Raw genomic sequence first — 24,655 nt, forward strand, 5'->3', positions numbered from 1 at the left:
GCGTTATTACAAATTTTAACAATATTTATTAAAATACAAAAATACACTTGTCTTAGAATTACAGTCAGATTATTCTGGCTTTTGGATTGACGCGCCCCCGCCCCCGCCCCCGCCAGGTTGTCACCCTTTTGGCCAAATCTCCAGTTCTTAAAAGCTGAAATGAGCAACCAAAGTCATGAGGGTGGGTTCGGCGGACCAGAGCGCCCCTCGGCCTTCCCCTCCCTCCCTCCCTCCCTCCCTCCCTCCCTGGAGGGAGGCGGCTCCATTCCCCCCCCCTGCCCCATTGCCCACCTGGCCTCCTGTGGCACCTGCTTGCATGGTCACAGGAGGGGACACTTGTGCCCTCTGCTAACGCAGCCCGCTGCTGAGCCCCCCCCCCCTCCTCGGGAGAGCCAAAGCACCAGGAGGGATGAGAGCCCCGGCTCTCCCGCCACATGGTGCCCTTCACCCTTGCGTCAGCAAAAGAACGAACAGAAAGCACAACATCGTCGTTTCACGGTTCTACAATCATCGGTCAAACTGCCCGCAAGACTGACCGGCACAGGAGGAGGGGAGGGTGGCTGTTCCCGTGTCCTTGCTCCACATTTCTTTCCTCCTCTCTGCCTGCTTTGCACACCCAGCTTTGTGCACAGAGGGTTAAATGGACTGCAGGAATGTGGTGCAAAGTGAAGCCACCGGTCTGAGCGCAAAGCGGGTCTGCTTTTCAGTGGGGGGAGAGGGCTGCATGCCATCCAGCAAGGCCAGCCCACCCACCCCCCCTTGGGCCTTGGCACATGGTCAACCACACAGCCACACTGGGAGAAGGTGGCGCAGATGCTTGCTGGTCTTGTGCGTGTGCGTGAGAGTGTCGTTTGCTGTTTAATAGATTTCCCTTGTGGTATTTCTCTCTCCCTCTCTCTCTCCCCCCCCTCTCTTAAAAATGGACTTTTATTGCATTTGTAACATTTTGGCACAGTACAAACCCTTGGTGCGCATTTCTGTAAATAAGATAACTCTGTAAATACGGGGGGGGGGGGTTGTCCCCCCCCCGGGCTTTCAGAAAGTGTCTCTATAGAAACGAATTTGTTTTTACTGCATTCTAAGTAGCATCTTCTAAAAAGGACACACCCCACCCCTTGTGAGTCCCTCGGATTTTGCAATGTTCTCTTTTATCTCTCGATTTTGAACAGCCTCACTCCAGAAAGGCTCACTGTCAACTTGCCTTATTTTGAGGAGTGATGGTGGCATGTAACTGCTTCCTCCTTTTCAATAGAACGGACATGTTAGAAAATAGGGATTTTTTGACGCTTTAAAGGTCATTTGCTTTTCTTCTCTCAGCCCATAGACTTAATATATAAGCATATACAAGAAAAATTCTGCCCCCCCACCCACCCTCACCTTTCTGTACAAAAGTTGATGTCGTTTCTGTGTTGTGCATCCTATTGCATTTTGTTCAATAATGGGGGGGAGTCATATTTGCGTTTCCTGCACTTTCTCCTTGGGGTGGGTCTGAATTATATAAGGTTCGGCAATAGTTGTGACCGTGGGGTGCAGCGAGTTCCCCAAGCAGTTTTCTGTCCAGTGGGCCCCGTGGGATGCTTTGTAAGTATTGTAGTTAATGTGGTCATGAATAGCTGGCAGTACAACTGCCCCCTCACCTGATCCACCCGCCGTCCCTGAAGTGGTGGCTGCCGCCGCCGCCGCCGCCGAGGCTGGAATGTCTTCGTCCACTTGGATGATCTCCACAGTCCTGGCAGAGGTGACGGTGCTCCGTTGCTGGTGCCTCTTGCGAAGTTTGTAAAAGACAATCAGCATGGCTGCCGCCAGCAGCGTCACAGCCACAAAGCAGCCGATGATGATCTTGGTGGTCTTCATCACCTCGTCCAGGCTGGTCTGCATCTGGTCGTGGCTGTCGGAAGCAGGGTCTTGCCTGGGCGGCTTGGTGGTCTGGATGAGCACGGTGGTGGTGGTCGTGTAGGCCGGCTGATACCCCGTGGACGTGGTGGGCACTGGCTTGGTGAACTTGGGGAAGATGTCCTCAGGCGAAGTCTCCGTGGTTTCCACCGTGACGGTGGTGAAGAAGCTGTAGTTGGAAGTGTTGAGCTCGGCTGTGCTCACGTTGAGGTAGGCCGAGGCATTGGAATTCCCTGCCACGTTGGTGACCATGCAGGTGTACACCCCCGTGTCCGTGAGGAACACTTGAGAGAAGTTCAAAGTGCCGTCATTGAGGACTGATATCCGGGGGTGGTTGGAAGCGTGGCTCAGCACGGTCCCGTTGGGCAGCAACCACCGGACAGAGGACATGGACGGCGTACGGCATTTGAGCTCAGCCACCCTCCCCTCAGAGATGTTTAGATCTCGAGGGGCATCCATGATGAAGGGGGCCGAACACTGGAAAGCAGTTTGGTCCACTTCCACCAGGAACTTGCCCCGCAGGTGGAGGGGCGCGTGGCAGCGGCCGCAGCAGGTGGAGTTGGTGGGGATGTACTCCCTCAGCCACCACGACAGCCACAGGATGTCACAGTCGCAGCTCCAAGGGTTGTGGTGCAAGTGCAGCTCCACTAGATACCTCAGAGGGGCAAAAAGGTCATGGGGCAGAGAGGTGAGGTTGTTGTGGGCGAGGTTGAGCTCCACCAGGGCCGTGAGGTCATCGAAGGCATTCCGCTCGATCAGGCTGATCTGGGAGCTCATAATCCACAGCTTTTTGAGGGACTTGAGCCCGTGGAAGGAGCCCGGCTTGATGGCGGGGAAGTGGTTGCCGGACATCTCCAGCTCCTCCAAGCCCACCAAGGGCGTCAGGTTGGGCATGTCCTTAATGTTGCACATCCCGAGGTTAAGGTACTTGAGGTTGTACAAGCCCTCGAAGGCCCCCTCGGAGATGTACTTGAGCTTCTTGAGCTCCCCCAGGTCCAGGCGCATGAGCGAGGGGACGCGGTTGAAGGCGTAGGAGGAGATGCTCTCGATGGGGTTGTTGCGCAGCCACAGCTCCCGCAGCTTGGAGAGGTACTCGAAGGCCCCGCTGGGGACGACGGTCAGCCAGTTGTCGAAGAGCTCCAGGGTGTTGAGGCTGGCCAGGCCGTTGAAGGCCCCCACCTCGATCTGCCGGATGGCGTTGCGGCCCAGCTGCAGCACCTCCAGGTGGTGGAGGTGCCGGAAGGTGTCGGCCTGGATGCGCTGGATGCCGTTCTCCATCAGGTTGAGGTGGCGCGTGCTGGAGGGGATGCCCGGGGGCACCTCGGCCAGGCCGCGCCGCGTGCACACCACCTTGCTGAACTGGTTACTGCAGGAGCAGGCCGAGGGGCAGCTCTGCGGGCCGGCCAGCGCGGCCGCCGCGCACCCCAGCCACGTCTGCACCACGAGGGAGAGCACGGCGAGCGGGGCGGCGTTCCAGGCGTGCGGCACCGGCGCCTGCCACAAGAGCTTCATTTTGTGGCACGTCCATAATTCACCATGGCTGGCGAGGTGGCGTCCGGCGGAGAAGCGGCCCCGCGCCTCAGCCCGCCCGCAGCGCGCCGCTCGCCATGGGCCGCCGCCGGGCGGGCGCGCTGCCCGCAGTGCCCTCCTCGGCCCCCTAGGCTCGCCCCATCGGGCTTCCCCGGCAGGCGGCGGCGGCGCGGCGCGGCACTGCGCGCAAGATGGAGCCCTCTCCGCCTCGCCTCGCCTCGCCTCGCCTGGCCTCTAAGTGCGCCTCTGCGGCGCCCCGGACGCGGCTGCCTTCTGGCCGGGCGCGGGGCACGGGTGTCCTTGGGCCGGGCCGCGCTGCCGGCGGGGAGGCCGCCCCATGGCGGCGGCGGCGGCGGCGGCGGCGGCGGGCCGAGGGCGGGCGGCGGGCGCTGCGGCGGAGGCGAGCTGGCTGCCGGCGCGGGCCGCCGCGCTCCTCCCTGCCTGCCTGCCTGCCTGGCCTGCCTCCGTCAAGGCTGGCGCGGCGCCGGGGCGGCCCCGGAGGCGGCGTCGGCGGGCTGCGGCAGCGGCTGGCCGGGGCTGCCTTCAGCGCCTCCTCGCCGGCCGGTCGACTGCGGCAGCGGCGGCGGGCGGGGCTGCGGCGGCGGCGGCGGCGGCCGGGACCATCTCGCGCCCCGCCGGCCGCCTCCTGCTGCTGCTGCTGCTGCTGCTGCGCCTTCGCTTCCTGCTGCTGCTGCTGCGGCTGCTGCGGGGGGTGGCGGCGGCGGTGGCGCGGGTGCAGGCGGCAGCCGCCCGGGCGGCTCTCGCATCCTTTTGTCCTTCACTCCGAGCGGGAATGTGCCGCCGCCGCTGACGCATGGGCTTCTCGGGCGGGCTCCGTTCGCCGGCCCGCCGGCCCTCCTCTGCCGCCGCCTCCGCCGCTTCCCTCCGGGGCTGGGTGGGCGCGCCCGCGGCCGGAGCGCTGCCTGCCTGCCTGCCTGCCTGCCCAGGGGCTCCCGGCGCCCCTCGCTGGCGGGGCGGGGCGGGGCTGGGCGGGCAGGAGCGCGCGGGGCCGGCTCCGCCGCCGGGGGTGGGGCGCGCTGGGCCACGAGTGCTGAGCTGGCTTCGCAGCCGGCGGGGCGGGGCGCGGGGCGGAGAGCCCGCCGAGCGTGCGGCCGCCGGCCCCGCTCCCCGGCAGAACAGAAGCCGGCCGGGCGCCGCGGGAGGCGGGAGCGGCCGGCCCGGAGCGGGGCCTCCGCGGGACAGCCGGCACGGGGGGCTCTGGCTCGGCCCCTGCGGCGCTCGGGGCTCCCTGGCCGAGCGCGGGGCCGGAGGAAGGGGCGTGCGGACGGAGCGGCGCCTCTGCGCTCTCGGCAGAAGCCAGCCGGGGCTTGGCGGGCCCGTTGCAGGCGGCGCGGGACTCGGCTCGGCAGCCGCGAATAAGCCCTGGCTGGGTGGGGGCTTCCCTGGAGAGGCCCCTCCTGGCCCGGCGGAAAGAGAGAGAGCCCCGGCTTGCACCCGCCCGGTGCGAGGGGCCCTGCTGCCTGCCGCCGCCGCCGCGGTGGGTCCCGGCAGCGCTGCTCTTTCGGGCGGCGTGCCTCGCTTGGTTCTGGCGCAGGGGGCTGTGGCGCGGACTGCTGTGGGGCCCGGTCCGGCCTGACTTTGCTGTCCTCGGGACTGAGCGCCTTGGCGCCCCTGAGCCGCGGCCCTTCCTGCCCCCTCCCTGGGTACAGCTCCGTCTGCAGGGAGAGCCCTCCCCCCCCCCCGGGGGCCGTGCCCAGAGCTTGGCTGGGGCTGGGGGAAGAGCTGGGAGGGCTTCCCCCACGTGCCTCAGCAGCCTGCAGAGGACCAGGGCTCCCCCCTCCCCCCCCCGGTCCTCTGGCAGGCAGGTGCATGAACGAGAGGTCAAGGAAGACCCCCTTCGAAAGCCTGCCAGGAGGGCCACAGGAGGGAGGTATCCGGACTAAGGCCTTTGGGAGTTGATTTCCTGCTCCGTCTGGTGGGGAAAGGTTTGCTCTTTGTGATGAGCGGAGGGCTGTTTGCTAGAGCAGCAGCATACCTCTGGGGGCCAGCTAGCTGCCAGGGGCCCAGAGTTGCCTTCTGCCTTGCTTGGGGCCACGTGGACGTACCTGGCTGGCCACTGCTGGCAACAGGATGCTGGTCTCCGTGGGCACAATGGGACCTGATCCTGCAAAGCAGTAGCTCTTGCACAGAAGTAGGAGGCTTGGATTCTCGTTGTGGCCCTGCTTTCTGCCACTGGAGGTCCCTTATTTGCCAGAGAGAGGGAAGGGTCTTCTCAGGGAAGAGGCAGGGTGGGGGGCATGCTGGCCTGTTGGCGTCCCCCTTGTTCTCCTTCAGTTTGAGCTCCATAAGGAAGCTGAGCGGAAGGGCTGGTGCCTGGCAGCTGCACCGTGGCCCTCTGTGGGCTGCAAGGGAGCCTGGGATTGCAAAGGCTGTGGGCCCCCCTCAGCCACTGTTCCCCACAGTCTCTGGGTGAGTTTTGGAAGCCCTCAGTGCCCCACTGCCTGTGGCCAGGCATCCAAGGGACTCGGGGAGTCTTGAAGCGAAGCAGGTCTCTGTTTCCTGTCCATTTCTCATAGTCATGTTTTTACCCCATGCTTCCTGCGTGGTGCTTCAGGTAGCGAGCATGCGTCCCCTCCCCGGGAGAGTGACAAGTTCAAGGTCCCCAAGGAGCTTTGTGACTGAGCAGGGACTTGAACCCAGATCTCCCAGAGTTCGTTTTGGAATCTTTTGCCACCTGAGTGGTCGGGGTCAGGGGTGTTGTGTTGGCACCCAGCAGGCATGTTCCGTGGTGTTGCTCTGATTTGCCACTAGATGTCAACAGTGCCCCACTCTCCAGACGGGTGGGGGCGGGGGTAGGAGCACTGCAGAGTTGGGAGGCTCACGGGGGGGGGGGTCTGGGGGCCCTGGCAGGCCTGTCTCAGTCCGACTGCAGGCTGCATCTGGACAACTTCCTTTTTCCAGTTGAGTGTTGAAAAGCGCTCCAGGATGGCAGGTGACCCTTGTAGCCCACGGGGGGGGGGGAATAGCTCAGCTGGGAAAAACCCAGGAGACCTCATCCCCCCCATCCCCCCCCCCCCGCCGTCCCCATCAGACCCAAAGCTTTGGGTGGCTGGCATGGGCCAGCTTTTAGCCTCTCGGGCCCCTTCAGGCAGCCCTGGGGAAGGGGTGGGAGGGGGCTCCGTGTGCAGTTCGTCCCCCTCCTTTCCCACGGAGAATCTCCCCTCTGCCCCAGAAAGGGCAGCCAGCTCTCCCTGCCAGGCCTGCCTGCTGGCGGCACCAGAGCGTGGCTAACCTGAGCTGATTTCTGGAATGAAAACTACCCCTGACTTGGCTGCTGCCTGATGCTTTCCGGTCAGACTTTTCAAGGTGGGGGCTGGGCTCCCTTCCCCCCACCCCACCCCCAGCTTCTGCACCTGCGAGGCCAGCTCTCATTTGCTGGTCACTTCTGCTGCCCCCCCCCCCACAGCGACCCTAGGCGTTGTTGGCTGCAAGGCAGCCAATAGCAAAGAGGCCTTTAAAGGCCATGCAGGATGCAAAAGGGCATATTTTACAGTTGGGCTGGCCAGTGACAGCCGTGGAAAGCCTGGTGCCTGCGCAACTTTAACGTGCTCCTTGCGCTGGTTCCTGAAGGTTCCCGCTGCAGAAAAAGCTCCCCTGAATGCCTCCAGCAGGCTGTTCTGGAGGTCTGGGGAGGGGGTTGCACCCGTGTTCTTCCATGGATGAGGCACAGAAAGCAAAAGCTCCCAGGAGGAGGAGGAGGAGGGGGGGGTTTTGGAGGAAGAAGTGGCCATGAATTGGGGGGGGGGGCATCTCCTGTGTCTCAGCTACAGACTTGAAGCTTAAGAGCAGGTCAGGCGTCCCACCTGCTGCTCAGACGAGTGCTTAGCTGCTGCCATCATTTACCATTCGTATTGCAAAGCCCCTTTCCTCTGTGTGATGTTGGGCTCTGGGACCCCTTCCCCCAACACGTTCCTTCCACTGCCAAAAGAATCCGCCAGGTGGGAGTGGCTGATGCAGGTCAGGTCCATGGCTGCTCAGTTTTTCTCTCTATGCCCTGGCTTTCTCACAAGGGCGATTACGCAGTGTAAGTAAATGCAGTCAACAATATTAGACATCTAATAAACAATGTAATAGGAATAGGATTAGCGAAATCTGAAGCAAATGCATGAAGTATTAAACATGTTATGTTAAAGAATGCAGAAGATGATACCGCATAAGCGGAGAACAAGGCAGTGAGAGCAAGGTAAATCATACAGCAAACATAATATGTACTATTCCCAGTGGTCTAGTCCCAGCCCTGTTCTCTGTATAAAATCACCTTCCTGAACCGTTCCATAAAAGTGTAGCCCTGTCACCTTGATAGACATACCCTCCTGAACAGTTCTGTTTTACATACTTTGTGGAATGACAGAAGTGTGGGAGCCTTCCTCACCTCTTCAGGCCGGCCACGGCAGGGAATGCGCACGTGTGGGCTGTCGTTGATCTTGCCCGTTTGCTGGGCGGCACCCGCAGAAGGCCCCAAACACATGAGCAAAGCTGTCATGGCAGAGGAGAGGCAGCCCAGCCGAACTGAGGTCCAAGGCCATGAAGCGGTACATGTGTGACAGCCAGCACACCTTGAATGGAGCCCAGGGGGTGGCTGCTGAATTGGTGTAATAAGCTAGCTCCACTGAGCTCCTGATAGTGACTAATCTGTGGCATTCTGTGCCAGCGGGAGTCTCCAAGGGCAGACCCATATAGGGAGTATTACAACGCTCTGGTCTCGGTGTTCCGTGGCATGGATCCAGGTGGCCAGATCGGGGAGCCATCTTCCGAGCTAAGCCATTGGAAGAAAGTAGTTTTTGCTGCTCTTCCTTCTCTAGCAGTACTGCTGGATCCAGTATTACCCCTAGACTCCACAGTCAGTGAGGGTTAGCAGCACCCCATCAAAAAGTGTCCATCAGGATCTTCCCTTCTCAATCAGCATTACTTCTGGTTGTTGTGGATTTCCCCGGCTGTATAGCCGTGGTCTTGGCATTGTAGTTCCTGACGTTTCGCCAGCAGCTGTGGCTGGCATCTTCAGAGGTGTAGCACCAAAAGACAGGGATCTCTCAGTGTCACAGTGTGGAGAAGATAATTTATATCTACTTATATCTTGAGTAGATATAAATTACCTGCCAACATCTTCTCCACACTGTGACACTGAGAGATCTCTGTCTTTTGGTGCTACACCTCTGAAGATGCCAGCCACAGCTGCTGGCGAAACGTCAGGAACTACAATGCCAAGACCACGGCAATACAGCCCGGAAAACCCACAACAACCATCGTTCTCCGGCCGTGAAAGCCTTCGACAGCATTACTTCTGTCTTACCAGGATTTCGTTCCAATTTGTTCACTCTCAGCCATTTAACCATAGCAGAGAGACAGTGGCTCCAGACCGCTACTACATCACCAGGAGATTTGGACAGAGATACAGAGCTAGGTGTTGTCAGCATATTGATGACCCCCAGGTCCAAAATTAGGAACGATTTCTTCTAAGGGTTTTACATAGAGATTGATTATGGTGGGAGACGGGACTCAGCCCTGTGGGACCTCACAGGACAAAATCCCTCCTTGATGGTAATTGGTATCCAATGGCAACCCCTTTGAGTCTCATCGATAAGGCATGATTTAAACCCACCCAGGGCATCCTGTGTCACCTGCTTCTACCTCCAAATGTCTCCGCAAGGTGGCCTGGTCCACTGTATCGAAGGCTGCAGATAAATCCAGTCGGCGCAGTGAAGAGGCATGGCATTTGTCAATGTTCAGGCGGAGGACCTTGACTAAGACCACCAATGCTGCCTCCCTCCCAGAGCCCAACCTGAAAACAAACTGAAAAGATGCAGAGCGCACGAGTTGTCCCGGAAGGCCTGTACTTGGCCTGCTCCTGCTTTCTCAAGCACCTCACCCAGAAAGGCCGATTAGGGACTGGGTGAGAATTGACCTCATTCTTCTGTAGGAATAGTTTTAAATTGTGGGTGGACAACTGAGTCTTTGAGAGGCCAAGAGTCAGCACTCTTGAGTCCATAATTGATTTGTGAAGGACATCCGCAACCTGTGAATACATAATCCTTACCATATTAACCAGTCTGGATAAGAATCCAGAGCCTTCATAGATCCCAGGAATTTGTCAACTTCCATCATGGTACCTGGGTCAAAACTGTCCATAAACAGACCAGACGACAGACATTTTTTCTATCTAAGCCATGTTACAACCAACATCCAAATCAGAACATACTCAAGCAGTTTTATCAGCACAAATTTTTGCAAAAGAATCAAAACTAAGAGTCATGTTTCTGAGACAATAAAGGCTGTGGTTTAGGAGTAAGCAGATCCCAAGATACCTTAAATAACTGTGACGGTTGCGCACTAGAATAATAGAATCACAGGATTTGAAGGTACCTCTAAGGTCATCTAGTCCAACCCCCTGCACAGTGCAGGAAATTTACCATACTTCCCCACATGCTCACCCAGTGGCCTCCATGCCCAGAAGATGGCAAAACGCTGTCAGGAGGATCCCTAGCCAAACGGGCCTGGGGAAGGTTGATGCAGGGCCCCCCCCAAGTTGATGCAATGGTAGCAGAGAAGTCACCTTTCTCTGCTGCTGCCACTGCTGCTTCAAAGGGCTTCCAGTGAGCTGCATAGCACACTTCGTTGGATGCAACACAAGTTTTCCACCGGTTATACTCTATATATCTCCTGGTCCTCTTCAGGCCGTTCAACTGCATTGTAATTCATCTCCATGTGCCATTTCCATGGTCTTGCACAATAGATCCTCAGCATTACAGGTGGTTTGTTATTTCAATATTTATACTCTGCTTTTCTCCCCAAAGGGACCCAAAGCAGTTTACAACAGGAAAAAACCCAATTTAAATAAACCAGTGAGCAAACAACAAACTCTCTTCTGGTCTTGGGCTGGTCCTGGGCACAGTGGCTGGCTCGCCGGAAGGCACAGACCAGGATCCGAGAGCCACGCTGAAGTCTACTGCTGAGAAAGATGGAGCCGCACGCCTGTGCCTCAGGAAGCCCGCTGGGCTGCGGTTCCCTGTCCGCGGGCCCCACAGCCATGACTGGAAGCGGGGGCAGCGGGGGGCTGCAGCATCAAAGCAGGGCTCCCTCCTGCCATAGAAACCAGCATTTCTGGAGCCCACCTCCTGCTCTTTCTGTTTTGGAACCGCTTGGGGCTGGACTTGGACTACAGGAGGCAGGAGTGCCAGGGAGGCAAAGCTCAAAGGCAGAAGGGAGGCAAAGCTCAAAGGCAGAAGGGAGGCAAAGCTCGACGGGGTGGTGGGCAGCAGAATTACTTACGTGGCTGCTGAGAAGAGGCAGCAGTGGGAGGCAGTGGCGAGCTCTCCTGGTAGGTGCAAGCAGAGCAGAGAAGCTGAGTAGGTAACGTGGGCCAGGCTGGGCTCCCCCTTCGGGCGCATTGGCAGGTGACGCTCACCGGCCTGCTTGCTTTGCCTGGAAGCACTTAGTAAGCATGTTTGGAGCAGAATTCATTCTGGCCCAGTTGTGCCCTGGGGAATCGGTGCCGAGTAATTGGGCACGGGGTGGTGCTGGGGCTGGCAGATCAAGCGTCTCCGCAGAGCCTGGACTGGCATTTTCTTCTAATTAAAAGGCATTTCGGAAATTGCAGCAGAAAGCACGAAAGTATGACCCATTACCTCAACTTATGAGGAGTCAAGCAAATTTATGGGCTGCTATAAATACCGCTCCTCGCCTGCCCGAGAGTTGTAACTCAGCCGGGCCCATCGCATCTCCAGCCCCAAGTGAGGGTCTCTCCATTCCTCGATGGGGAGTGGGGGGGGGTTTCTCACGGAAGGCACCAAAAGCATCTGCTGTAAGGCGGGAGGGGGGCTGACAGGGGGGCCTTTGCTTTGGCAGATGACAGGGAGGCAGGTGCCACTCAGGGCCATCAGTGGCCTTCCCTCGAGATAGCGAGGGCATTTCTCCCCTCCTGCTGCTGACTGCGGCCCAGCGGCCAAGCCTGAGGCCGTTTTGCCAGCTGACCATCTGAGGGCCGGCTCCCCTCCCTCATAGGCGCTCTCCTAGGGAAGTGCACAAGCCCTTCCCGGTGCTGGAGACGGGCCTGAGGCTGCACCATGGCTTCTCCTGCTTCCCCTTTGGCCTCTCAGGGAAGTCAAAGAGCCCCCTTCCCTTTCTCCAGTCTGTCCTCCTGCCTTCTGAACCCCCACCCCACCCCAACTCAGGACACTGCCAGGCCCTGCCTGGAGCTTGAAGCACAAACGAGGAGGCGGAGAGAGGGGCCCCTCTTGCCCCCGGGATGCCGCTCAAGGGGAGCCTAAAAGAACCCAGGTGAATGCTGAGCAAGCAGGAATTCCACTTGGAGCCTTGGGAAAGCAAAGTCCTCCTCCCCCCCCCCGCCCCCGCCTGTCCACTCCTGCGGCGCTCCCCACATGCGCTCGCTGCCTTGCCGGCTGGGCTGGGCCTGCTGCGTGTGGACCGGGCCCTCCTCTCTCCCGTCCAGGCCTCGGTCTGATCTGGCGGCCCAGGAGCCAGTGTGCTGCGGACTGAGGGATTCTGCAGTTGGTTCCCCCCCCCCCACCTTGCTAAGCCACATTCCCAGTGGGGGTTGGTCAGCTGGAGCTGTTCGGCATGCCAACTGTGTGCTTGCTTGGCTGGCCAGCTGCCACTCTGGGCATGGCTTTCAAAAGGGCCTTTGTGTAAGCCCCTTCAGGGGTGGTTGCTGTCATTGGGGGCCCAGTTGCCAGCTCCTGGCAGGGCTCGAATGCTCTGACACTGAGCAGGGTAGCAATGGCTGCCCTGCGCCGCCTCCTGTCCTGAGCCAAGGAAGATGCTCTGTTTTCAGGGAGCCCGGCTGCTTTTTCACGCACACGTGCTGGGTCAAGCGAAAGCTCCAGCATCTCCACCATCGCATTCCCCACAGTGCTGACCCACAGCAGGGGTAGGGAGGGCCAAGTCTCCAGTGCTGGTCCCGCCCCCCGCACACACAAACCTTTGCTGTGGCAGCAAGGGGGTCCAGGCAGGCCAGGTCAGCCCTGGGGGAACTTCATGCCGCATTCTCTACTGGCGCCTCCCTTGCCGGCGAGCCCAAAGAGGGTGGATCCCACAGCCCCCTTGCCTGCCTTTGCCTTCTCATTTAGGCTTCTCTCCCTCTCCATAATCGGGTGTGGAAGGGAGATGCCCAGAACCTGTTGCCCACCCCTTCCTTTCCAGGCTCCCTTCTTGTCTTCCTGGCGCCTGGTCGTCTTCTCCCCTCCAGACGGAAGGAGAGAGAGTCTTTTCTCCTGCTTTGTCCGAGGCTGGTCCTCGCCTTCATTGATCCTTGCAGGTCTCCCCACTTCCGGGGGGGCAGGGGGGGCCTGTCCTGATCAGATAAGGGTGTAACAGGAGGGGACAAGTGGCAGAAGCCCCCCTCCCATCTCGGGCTGCCCCCCACCAAGCAAATTGTCCTCTTGCAGAGAAGAGTCTGGACCGTCAGGATCCTGACCGGTGAGGCCCCTCCTGTTCCAGCTTTGCATCCCTGACTGTCCACAAGAAGCGATGCTGGGAAAAGCCTTGGGAGTGCCGCTGGGCGTCTTGACGGCTTCTGCTGCAGCAAACGTGCCTGCGGCGCCACAGTGCCCAGATCTTCCCTTTGGGAAAGGGTCCCACGGGCAGGAAGCCTTGAACGGAGCAGCCCTCTGGCCCTGTTCCCAGAAGCTTGGTTGCCTGGCCTGGCACAGGAGGAGACCTGAGGGCCAGCGCTCCCCTTTGCTTCTGGCAAAAGGCCGCCCCAGCTGCCGTCTTGCCCTGGAGGCCTGGTCTTCAGCAGAGGCCGAGGCAATTCCCATGGAAAGGGCTTTGGATTTGGGTTCTTTTCCCAACTAGATGGAAGGTGCAAAGCAGGCAGGAAACGGGCGGGGGAGAGAGAACTCTTCCCAGCATCCTGAGTTTGGTGCACAGGCTGAGCCATTCTGGGCAATGCGGAGTCCGCCCTGTCCCCAAGGGAGACCGTGTGGGGTGGCTTCCCAACCAGGGGCTTAGGAGGCACCAAGCCCCTCGGCTGCCTTGCGTAGCAGTGACTCGGGAGGCCTTACGTCCTTGGACTTCCAACAGTCTTTTGACAAGGTACCTCACCAAAGTCTCCTTAGCCGTCATAGGGTAAGATGACAGGCCCTCCTATGGGTTAAGAAATGGTTAAATGACCGGGACCAAAGAGCAGGGGGAAATGGAGAGTCTCCGCAATGGAGGGAAGTTAGCAGCGGGGTCCCAGAAGAATCGGTACCAGTGCTGTTCGATTTGCCCGTAAATGATCTGGAAGGGGGTGGGGTAAGTAGCGTAAAAGCCAAGTTTGCGGATGATGCCAAAAGCCAAGGTGGATTGTAAAGAGCTCTAGGAAGAGCTCCATAAATTGAGTGGATCATTGATAACATGGCAAATGGTGTCCACTGCAGCGACGCAGGTTATTGGTGCACATTAAGAATAAATCTTAACATGAAATATATACTAATGGGATCAGAGCTGGCCGAGACCAAGATCAAAAGAAATCTTGGGGTTCAAGTGGAAAACTCAGTGAGAATGTCAACTCATTCTGCAAGGGTTATTAGGAAAGGAGTGGAAAATAAAACGGCCCGTATTGTAATGCGCTTGTCTACGTCTGTGATGCCGCCTCGTTTGGAGACTGTGCAGTTCTGGTTACTGTTTCTTTAAAAAGATAGATTTTGCAGCGCTTGAAGAACTGTCCAAGAAGGCAACAAAGACTGGGGCCCCTTTCCTGTGAGAAAAGGCCAAAAGAGTACGTGGGTTTTCAGTTGCAGGGGGACTGCTTAAGGGGGGACAGGACCGTGGTTTACAAAAATCGTGCATAGGGTAGAGAAAGTGAATCTAGGGAGCTTTTTCTCCCCCTCCCATAATAGCTAGCAATCAGGAGAGCACTCAGTGACATGGTTGGGCAGCAGGTTTAGGACAGACAACCCTTCTTTACTCGAAGGGTAATTCAGTTGTGGAATATCTCGTGGCTAGAGTGATGCCCCCAAGCGCGGATAGCTTTGATGGGGAGTTCGGTTCATGGGGTAGAGGTCTGTGGCAGTCAATAGACCCACCTGCCAGGGGGCATTACTTTGAACAAACGCTAAAACCTCTCTGGCTAAATTAAAGGCATGCATTAGTCGCTGTAAATCACAAGGCTGCGTGTCAGAAGAAAAATTCCTCTGATTCTCACCTTTTGCAGTTCCTCACCTCCAAACCTGAGGAAGGTCAGGAATCTGTTTTTTAACCCCAGGTACAGAATGAAAATCATTTGCTTCCCAAGCCAATAGTCACTCAGTGATTTAGATAATTCCTGTATTTAAAATCAGTCTTAGTTTTCTTGACATGGTTAAAAAGGCAATAATCCCAAAAATACGGATTAAATTTGCATAAGTCATAGCAATGAGGACTCGATGAGCAGACGTGGCCTTTACACTCTATGGAGTCATCGAATGAACTGAAGTCTTTAAGATTCTTACGCAGAGAGAGCAGGTTTCGTTGAATTCCGGGTCTGAGAAATGTAACTACATCACAAGATGTTACCAGCTTTATTTTCCCCCCTCCTTTTATACCCTGCCATTCTCTACAGTGGGGACTCAGAGCCGCTTCCGTTGTTCTCCTCTCCTTGATTTTGTCCTCACAAGCATTGTGTGAGGGTTAGGGTTAGGCTGAGAGGGTGTGCCAGGCCAAGACCACCCAGCCGGCATTCATGGCGGAGTGGGAAGGCGGCCCTGGCTGCTCACCACTAGACCACAGTGCCAGTGCTGACGTGGGCAAACACTTGTCGATCGCATTCCCTGATCTTTACCGGCTAGGGTAGGATGTTGTAACAGTGCTATTCAACAGGTAGCCGCTTCTGTCTGGAGATTTTCTGGGCCTAGGGCCGTAACTCGTCGTAACCCCCTGCACAACAGACTTCCGTAGTGAGAAGCAGATCTGGTTACTTTTCTTTCTCAGGGCTAGAAAATTGAGAAAGGAAAGGTGGCTTCTGACAGCAGGGAGTTTGCAGTGCTGAGAACCAAAATAAGTCCAAACCTGTCAACGTTCTCATAGAAGCAAACTTAGAAAATATGCGCATGTGAACTATGTAGCACAAGTTATCAGCAGTAAATGCCTCCGTGTTTGGAGGCCACAAACTCAGTATGCAGTGCCAGGAGGGCCCGTGGAGGGAGGGTCTGCCCTCTGTCATGTGCTTCTGGCTTGTATTTGCTTGATGTGGCTCTTTGGAGCCAGGTTTCCTCCAACAGAGGATTGCAATGTTGCTGGCTTTGGCGCTGTTGCTGTTTTATCTATAGAAGTGGGGCGGGGGGCAATCTTGCCCCTCCAGGGTTGCGTATGTTCTCAAAGTTTAAACAGGCTGAGTTCTCTCCCCTCCCTGCCCCCTTGCTTTCCTTTAAGTGACTCTCAACTACTTTCAAAATGTTGTCCCTTCTGGAGCATTTTGAATCATTGTGTAAGACCGTTTTAAAAAGGTTTCTGGTTGATTTGCAAACACGTATTTTTCCGTGTACAACCCCCACCCCCACCCCATACTTTTTCTGAGGCACTGAGAGTTTTACTTGAGATTCCAGGATTAGTAAAGGTATTGGGTGGCAAGAGAATGCCGGCAGAGTTCTTTTCTGAATGACCGGGGCGGGGGGGCTGTGCCTGTGCCTTCTGCCTGCAGCCGCCCCCCATTGGAGGTTCACTTCTTGAGAATTTCTTTTGTGGTAGCTGATCTCCCCCTAAGCCTCATGCCAGCACACCTTCCCTTCTCTTTCACACTGTGGGGAGAAAGCTGGGCTGGCTCACATAGGTTACGAAGAGGGTAGACGGCTGGCTGCCCACTGGCTGAGAACGGCGGATGTGGCCGGAAGTTGGCCTGCACCAGAGGTGGCATGCCACAGTGCCTGGCTGTGGAGAGGATCACACTGCCCTGGGCCGGCATGGCGTTCACAAGAGTGGGGTGCATCAAGCGCCCCACTTCCAGTGGGGCCAGATCCAGGTCAGGAGCACTGTGCCCCTCTCTCCCGCTAGCATCCCGAGCTGCCTGCCTGGCACCGTCCGGTCCCTTTTCGGTCTCTCCGCACTCATTCGGTGCAACGGACCTTGCTGCTTCAGGCGTCCCGAGTCCCTCCAGAGCCTCACGAGGTTGCTTACTTTGCTTAACGAGAGCAGTTTTGTGTCTCCTTGGATGCTCTTCAGCCGCCAGCGCAGCAGTTTCCCCAGCCAGGGCTTTGGGGCTGCATTTTGGGTTTGATTCAGGTAAATCTGAGGGAGCAGGTCAGGTCAGGTCAGGTGGGGCCAGGGGATAGCAAAGCCCCTCAAGAAGGGGCCTCCAGACCTTGTTCTGCCCACAGTGATGTAGCCAGCCACGGGGTGGAGTGTATGCACTCCTGCGCTGGAGGAGCGTGTGCAGGCGGCATGCAGAGCTCTGGTGCCACAGGAGGTCTTCCTTCGGTGACCGCTGTGAAGTCAGCACTGTAGGTGGCTAGAGGCGGCCGCCGCTCCTCCCCACTCCCTCCCGTTGGCCTGATTAGTGGCGGCCTGAAGAGAGAGGAGCACCTTGTTGACCCAGCGGACATTCTTCTTGCTTCTGCCCCTTGCATCCCTCCTCAGCCAGATCGTGTTTGGGCCCCTTGCCCGCCCGCCCCTCCCCCAGCATCCCACATGCTTTCTGCATGGGCTGCAGTTGGAGGCCTTGAATGGTGCCGTTCCTTCCACACCTGCCTTTGCGCACTTGTCCTTGTCTGACTCCCACCCTGCCCCGACAGCTGAGTCCTCAAGATGCTCTTGGCTCACCTGCCTCTCCCGATCTGTGGATGCCAGAGCTGGCCACGGGGTGTCCTTGGACACTGTTGGCTGGGGAAACGGATGCCCCGCTGAGTCAGCTCTTTGCCTCTGGGCAGGCAGGTGGCTTGTGCTGGAGGAGCCTCTGATGCCGCAGCAGGACGCGCTAGGAAACGCACTCCTGATGCGAGGTGGTCTCTGGCCTCTGCTCTGTGCCTCAGAGGATGGGCAGCTCTCGTGTCAGAGCTCCTTGTGATGGCGGGTGGAGCGGAAGTGCAAGTGAGAAGGACTGGCGTGTTGTTCTCAGGGGACTGGCTCGTGTGCTCTGTAGGGAGCTCAAAGAATATTTGCTCCGTGGGACTCCTTCCCCACAGAAAACGGAGAGGGGGACTGGATAACAGCTCTGGCGCTGAATCTATGGAGGGCCCAAGATGCAGGCAGTGGGGCTTTACAGCCTGACCTGAAAGTTCTTGTGGTTTGTGGGTTTGGGATTTTGTGTCAACCGGTCATTTGAGCTTATTAAGGGAGGGTTGAAGCTTCAGTAGCACAAAGGAAAGAGCGCTTCCAGAGAAAGGTGGTGCGACGTGTGCAGTGTAGGCCCCACCCGTGGGATCTGCAGCCGTGGACCAAAGCAGAAGCCAAGAGTTCCGGGGTCTGGGCCTTGAAATCAGGGGCTCCTGGTTTCTGCTTGGTCCTCCCGCCCATCAGGGTGCATCCCTTGGATCTACACTCATTCCCTTGGGTGGATCTACAGGTAGAGCAGCTCTCGGGGGTGGGAGGTTAGAACAGGTTGTGTCAAGAAGCATCCGCAAGGCTTACCACCATACAGGATCAAGTGGAGCTCGCTCAGGGGAGACTCCGTCCCAAGTACAACCATTCCCACCCCTGAGACAAAGCGGCTGATCAAGAGCACGCCCTCCTTTCCACTTGGCACAAGCCGGGTCCTTCTTTGCAGAATGCGTTTGTGCTGTTCCAACCAGACCACCCCCACCCACCCCCAGTTTGGTCTGAGAGGTGGCTTGCTTATCCAGATCTTTTGGTGAGCTTATATGCACCTGCCCCCCCCCATGTGCTGCTGCTGGCTCGAGCACCGCAGACTCCTTCTGGGCAGAGAGAGGGGTGTGACAAGTCCCGGCTTACTGCTGCTGTGAGGGACACTGCCTGTGCTGTGGACGGAGCACTCTCAACACCAGGATGAGATAGATATACACTCTGTTTCGGATACGAGACTTGTCAGGGGAAAGGGATCGGGGTACATGGCAAATCCCGTCAATCACTTGTCATCTTGAAGGTTTCTCTGCTGGGCCAGCTGAGCATTGCAGCTGAAAGCAAACCTCTCCGTCTGTTCTTCAGGATACTGAGGGCCAGTGGGAGACACGGGCTAGGCTTTAAGACCCCTCTGCAGGATGAGGGGGTGTCAGTGTCAAGCCCACCCTTGCTGGTGCTTCAGTCTCCGCGAGTGCTCTTCTTTTCCATCTGTTCCCTGTGGTCTGGACTTGTGTTTCTCCAGCTATGTTTTTCTCACCTCTGGGAGCACAAGAAGGGCCCTGCCAGATCAGACACAAGGTCCATCTGTTCCAGCATCCAGGTTCCTACCCAGGTACTCCCGGGAAGCCCCCCCCCCTGCCCAGCATGAGGACCGTTCCCCTCTCCTGCGGTTTGCTATTTGGAAGTATCCAGCCGCTGCCTGGATTGAGAGCCATGGCTGGACCTGCCTTTCCTGGGAGAGCCTTTAGCCTGTTCCCTACACGAAGGATGCCGTCTGGAGAGGGCGTTCTTGGTCTGCCTCTCACTCTCCTATGAAGGCTCAGGTCTGACATGGTGATGGGGGAAGAAAATGGCCTCTGCCGCCTTTCCTCGGACCAGGCACCGGTTTGTGCTCCTCTGTCATGGCTCCCTGTTGTCTTTTGTTCCTGGACCAAGACCCCCAAATGCAGCCCTCCAGACTCTTTATTGTTCTGTTGCCCTTAGCTGCCCTTTTCCAGGCTCCCAGGTGTCCTTTCTGAGAGCGGGTGACCAGAACGGCACAGAATCCCAAATGCAGCTATACTGTGGCTCTACAGGAGGCCCTTTTACTGCCAGTCCCTCCTTTCCCAAGCCGTTCCTCATGTAGGATTTCTCTTCTTCTTTGCGGCTGCATGCTGAGTCACTGTTTTCTACAACTCAAATGCCTCTTTCCTGGTCAGTCTTTGCCAATTCATCGCTATATATGTGGCTAGGATACGGGGGCCCAGCGTGCAGCATTTCCAGCCCACTCACACTGAACATCATGCACACTCACACTGTGTAGCACTTGTCTCATTGTCAGCCACTCTCTGAGTCTAGAGAAACCCTCTGGGAGTGTTTCGCAATCCGCTCTGGTTCTCTCGGTCCAGAAAGATTGGTGTCATTGGCAAACACGGACCCTTCACAGCTCACCCTGCATTGCAGACCATTTCTGAGCAGATTGAAAAGCGCCATCCCTTGGAAGATCGCTGGGAGACCCCCACCCCACCCCCCACCTCGTGAGAACTGTCCCGTGAGGCCTCCTCTCTGCTTTCTGTTGCCCAGCCGGTTCCTAGTCCCTGAGAAGTCTATAGGAATGTCTATAGGAATGCAGTGTGAAATTACAGAGGCCTTGGATCTGTGTGGCCAGATTGGCTGGGTCTGAGAAAGGAGAGTCAGCGAGCCAGAGGTAGCTGATGGAAGGCACCTTTGGCCATGACACACAGCTGCTTTTCAAGCAGCAAGGCAGGGACCACGAGGAGCCACCCCCAGGCTCCCCCCACCGGCTCTGAAGGCAGCAGCCCCGCTCCATCCAGGACAGGGGATCCAGCCCTCCGGAGCATCAGCCTTCCATGCCAGCGTCCCCTCTGTCTCGTTTGGATTCAGCGTCTGCTTGTTCTTCCTTAGCTGCTGGACCACACAAGCCCTAGTTCAGAGCTGTGGGTGGGCTTCCCAGGTGGGTCTTGGAGTCCTCCCAGAATCACAAGTGGTCTCCAGAAATCAGTTCCCCTGGAGGAAATGGCTGCTTTGCAGGGTGGACTCTTGCCAAGTTACTTCTGCTTTGTCGCAGCAGTGCTAAGGCACTGTATTTGGAACTGTGCTTGTTTGCCTATTGTATTGTTTATTGAATGTCCCAGCCGTTGATCATATTGACTTATGCTGTGCAATCCACTTTGAGTCACATTGAGAAAGATGGACTAGAAATAACAGATTTAAAAAAATTAATAATAAAACTGCACCCCTGCTGAACTCCCCCCCCCAAACTCTGGCCTTCTCAGGCTCCATCCCCAAATCTCCAGGAATTCCCCTACCTGGGGCTGGCAAGCCGAGCGTCATCCATATCCACCAGTACTAGACCAACTGCCAGTGTGTTTCTGGGCTAAGACCATGTGGCGCTGCTTTTGACCTTGAAAAGCCTGCATAATCTGGGACCCACGAATGCACAGGGCCTTCTCTTCCCGTGTAGCTCCAGCCGGAACCTGTGCATTTCTCAGCACTTCCTCGCTTAGAGAAAAGTGAACATGGCTGCAGGACATGGACGGGCTTCCCTGGGGCGGTGCTGTTTGTCTGGAATGGGCTGCTATAGGCGGAGCATGCCACTTCCTCTTGGCTTAGATGGTTCATGCTTTGGGGCATGGTTGGAAGGTACATTTTAAGAGAACTGTTTTTAATGGCATTTGTATTTAATATTAATGTAAACTGCCTTGATCCAGAAGGGGAAGGCAAGGAATGTGTCATAAATTCCACAATAAAACCTTTAGCCTCCTCCTGATCTCACCCACCTCAACCACCAGGACAAACAGCCAGCCACAGCCACACACACACACACACACACAAACTTTGGCATGAACTTGTTTTTGAAAGAGCAACTGATGGTCCAATAGAAACACAAAGCTGGAGGTGTTCCAAGGATCATCTAGTCCAACCCCCTTGCACAATGCAGGAAATGCACTCCCCCCCCCGCCCTTCCAGTGACCCCTGGCAAAAAAAATCTAAGATCCCTGGCCAATCTGGCCCAGAGTAAAATTCCTTCCTGACCCCAAAGTGGTGATCGGCATTACCTCGGGCAGGTAAGAAAGGGCCATGAGAGCCCAGCACTGGCTCATTTCTTGCTCTCACAATCTGCCTCAGTTCATGCTGAATCACAGAATCAGCATTGCTGACAGATGGCCATGTAGCCTCTGCTTAGAAACCTCCAAGGAAGGAGAGCCCGCCACCTCCCGAGGAAGCCTGCATCACTGAGGGACCGCTCTACCAGGAAGTTCTTCTTAACGTTCAGCTGAAAAATTTTGAAAACTTTTGCTTTAATTTTGACCCAACCATGTAGGGCAACAGAAAACAACTCTGCGCCATCCTCTATATGAAAGCCCTTCAAGAACAGGATTATCGTATCCCCTTTCAGCCGTCTCCTCTCGAGGCTAAGCATGCCGAGCTCCTTCCGCCTTTCCTCCTAGGACTTGGTGTCCAGATCCCTCGCCATCTCTGTAGCCCTCCTTTGGACATTTCCTAACTTCTCAGCATCAATAATCTCTGAAGCTCTTTACCTGGCCACTCAAATATTGCTTAAAAGTCAGTCCAGCCTAAAACACCAGCTGCTTGGCAACCAGCATCACTCCCCTCTTGTCTAGATGCCGTTTCGGCTCCCACAGCATCCAACACTGGCTCTCCAGATCCAAAGAGACCAGTGAAGACCATGCATCTGACGAAGAGAGCTGTGGTTCTCCAAAGCTTATGCTACAATAAAGTTGGTTAGTCTTAAAGGTGCTACTGGGCTCTTTACTATTTTGGTCTCTCAAGGTCATTCTTGTCTCCTCTGACTAAGAGCGGCTCTCCAGGGTCTCAGGCGAAGGAAGGTCTTTCACATCACCCACTGCCTGATCCGTTCAGCTGGAGATTCCTGGGACCGGACACAAGACCTTCTCCATGCCAAGCACATACCCTGTCCCACAGCTCCTCCCCCAACTAGCTTGGTCCTGGAGACCCCCGGACTGATAGGCCAGCTCAGGATTTCTTGAGACCCTCCAAGGGTCTCACTCAGGTGGTGATGTACCCGCCTCTTAAAATGGGTGCCCTCTGCTCTTAAATTTTTTCCCCTAGGTCTCAGGAGGTTGATCGGCTTTGGTGGCTGAAGGCTCAGCTTGTGCCGTGGCCCAACCACTGCTTCCTCAAGGCACGGGTGAATGTGGTGCTGACCCTCTGTAGGAACCAGGGGCCATGACAACAGATCTGCCCGTGGAGATTCCTGGAGCCTCCTGGATGCAGGAATGCTCTGGTGGGTTTTAGGATCCCGTACGGCAGCTCTGCCAAGTCCATGGAGGGAGCTTGGAACCCGAAGCTCTTAGAAGCTATTGCTGAGGTGGCCTCCTGGTGCAGAATCCAGCCCCCTTGGCTTATTAAAAAGCTGCAAGATGTCTCCAGTGACACTGGCAGAAAACTCGGAGCGGATCTGACGAGAGCATTGCTGCAGAGTCCAGTGGAATGCCTGTGCAGCGGAGGGAAGGGAGGCGAAGAAACGGCGTTTCTCCATCTCCACTACTGTAGTGCGCCAGCAGCCTTGTGCTGACTCAGTTGTTTAGGCTGTTTTGACACCTATCAGTTCCTAAGTCACAGCCTTTAAACCGTCAGGAGCTGGTGATGGGATAACTCGGCAAATTTCTTATGATAAAATCTCTCAAATACATTCTGATTTGGATGCTGATTATAATACAGTTTTAGGTGGGTGGCTGTAGCTGTTGGTCTGCAGTAGAAGAGCAGGACATGAGCCCAGTGGCCCCTCAGAGACCAACCAGATTTTCAAAGTGTAGGCTTTTGAGAGTCAAAGCTCCCTTCTGCTCTGACTCTCAAAAGCTCACACTGTGAAAATCTGGTTAGTCTCTGAGGTGCCACTGAATTTAAATCCTGCTGATTATAATACCGTTCAGGACGGAGAAGTGTCCCGTGTCCCATCTGATCCATATACGGATCATTTCAACCTGATTATTGTGACCATGTTGAGAGGATGTTGGGATCCATGAAGGCTACCACAGGTTCTCTTGACCCTTATCCATGCTGGTTATTGAAGTCCTGTAAGGAGCAGATTAATGAGCCGCTGATGTGCGTATAAACCAGTCTCTGTCTCAGGGTGGAGGCAGTTACCAGTCTGTTACTGTAAAGCCCACCACTGGAGAAGAATGTTGCAGCCAGTTACTGTTGGTCTCTGACCTGCCCTTTCTGGGCAAGCTAACGGAGAGTGGTTGCAACAGCTGCCGAGTTCCAAGATGACGCATCTGCCGTAGGACCTTTTCAGTCAAATTTCAGGGCAGGTTGTAGGATGGAAATGGCTGAGGTGTCTTTAGTTGATAATCTCTTGGCCAGTTGCTTGGCAGTTGCATTCCAGTCCCGCCTTGACTTTATTGGGTTCGTCTGCTGGTTTCAGAGTTAGCCTCTTCTGTACTGACCCAGGCAGCTTGGACAGCTGGCCACAGGTTGCTTCATGGACACCCCCCTACCCCGCTTAGTGGTTAGACACGGATTGCAATCACACTTCACAGGGAAGCTCCCTGGGGAGCCTTAACGCCAGTCACTTTCAGCCTAGGCTGCCTTAAGGGAAACTCACTGGAAGCCCTACTTTCTTGGTGCTGGGATGGGGGATAAGATTTGCGCTGCAGTGTGGGGAGCGTGTCTTTTCCTCTCGCCCCATGCCAGCCAAACACCGAGAAAGAATACTGACTGGCTGTGCTGGATTCATATGCCGGCTGTCCTTGGGTCAGAGTGTGAGTGGAGGGCCAGCCCCGTGCATGGGTGAGCCTTGTTTTGCTGAGTAGGGGAGTGGCACCTCTCCCTGAGTTGTGCCTTTGACAGTCTTTTACTGGGGGGAGGGGGGGTCTGGAGCAGCCCAGGACAGGCAGGGGGGTGAGGAGCCATAGGCCCAAGTCCCTGTTTTATCTGCCTCTCTTCCGTAGCTGTGGCCCTTGGGGGTCAGAGTCCTTCAGGGCCCCCGGGCCTGGTGTTCTGTGAGGTGGAGGTGGAGAACAAGAGGGTGGCAGTGCCTGGTTGCTCCATGGCTGCTGCCCTCGAGGACGGCCCGTGGAACAGCACCTCGGGGTCTTGCCCAGCTCTCCCCAGCAGGGGTGGAGCTCGCTGGCCTCGTTCCGCCTCTGCCAGCGCTGTGCTTGTGCCCTTCTTGGCAAGTCTCATCACATTCCGGAATATTTAGACATCCATTTTATTGCTTAATGGAGCTTGAAGCAGTTTAAATGAATACAAGTGTTTGTTGTCCTGAGGGCAGAGCTTTATGGCCTTGGAGCAGAGGGCTCCTTCTCTACCAGCTTCGGCATCCCAAGCAGAGTGGCAGCACACACAGACTGAGACCAGGGCACTAGAGTTTGTTGCCCTGGGCAGGGGGGTGCCCCAGGGCAAGCAACCCAGGTCCCAAGGGTTACCTTCACCAGCCCCTTGTCTCCCCACTGCTAGGCGTCATTTTAGAAATGGGGTGGCCCCAGGTTTCTCTGCTGCCCCCACACCCACT

General features: G+C 56.5%; 2 protein-coding genes across 2 annotated transcripts in view; one reads left to right on the forward strand and one right to left on the reverse strand.

Moving 5' to 3' along the window:
- SND1 (staphylococcal nuclease and tudor domain containing 1) overlaps positions 1–24,655 on the forward strand; it is a 254,036-nt gene that overhangs the window by 213,099 nt on the left and 16,282 nt on the right. The window lies entirely within an intron of this gene.
- LRRC4 (leucine rich repeat containing 4) lies at positions 1,450–3,405 on the reverse strand. Its single transcript, XM_054988225.1, has one exon. The coding sequence runs from the start codon at positions 3,403–3,405 to the stop codon at positions 1,450–1,452; it is 1,956 nt and encodes a 651-aa protein (XP_054844200.1).

This window comes from Eublepharis macularius, chromosome 9 (assembly GCF_028583425.1).
Source record: "Eublepharis macularius isolate TG4126 chromosome 9, MPM_Emac_v1.0, whole genome shotgun sequence".
In the NCBI taxonomy this organism is placed as follows: Eukaryota; Metazoa; Chordata; class Lepidosauria; order Squamata; family Eublepharidae; genus Eublepharis; species Eublepharis macularius.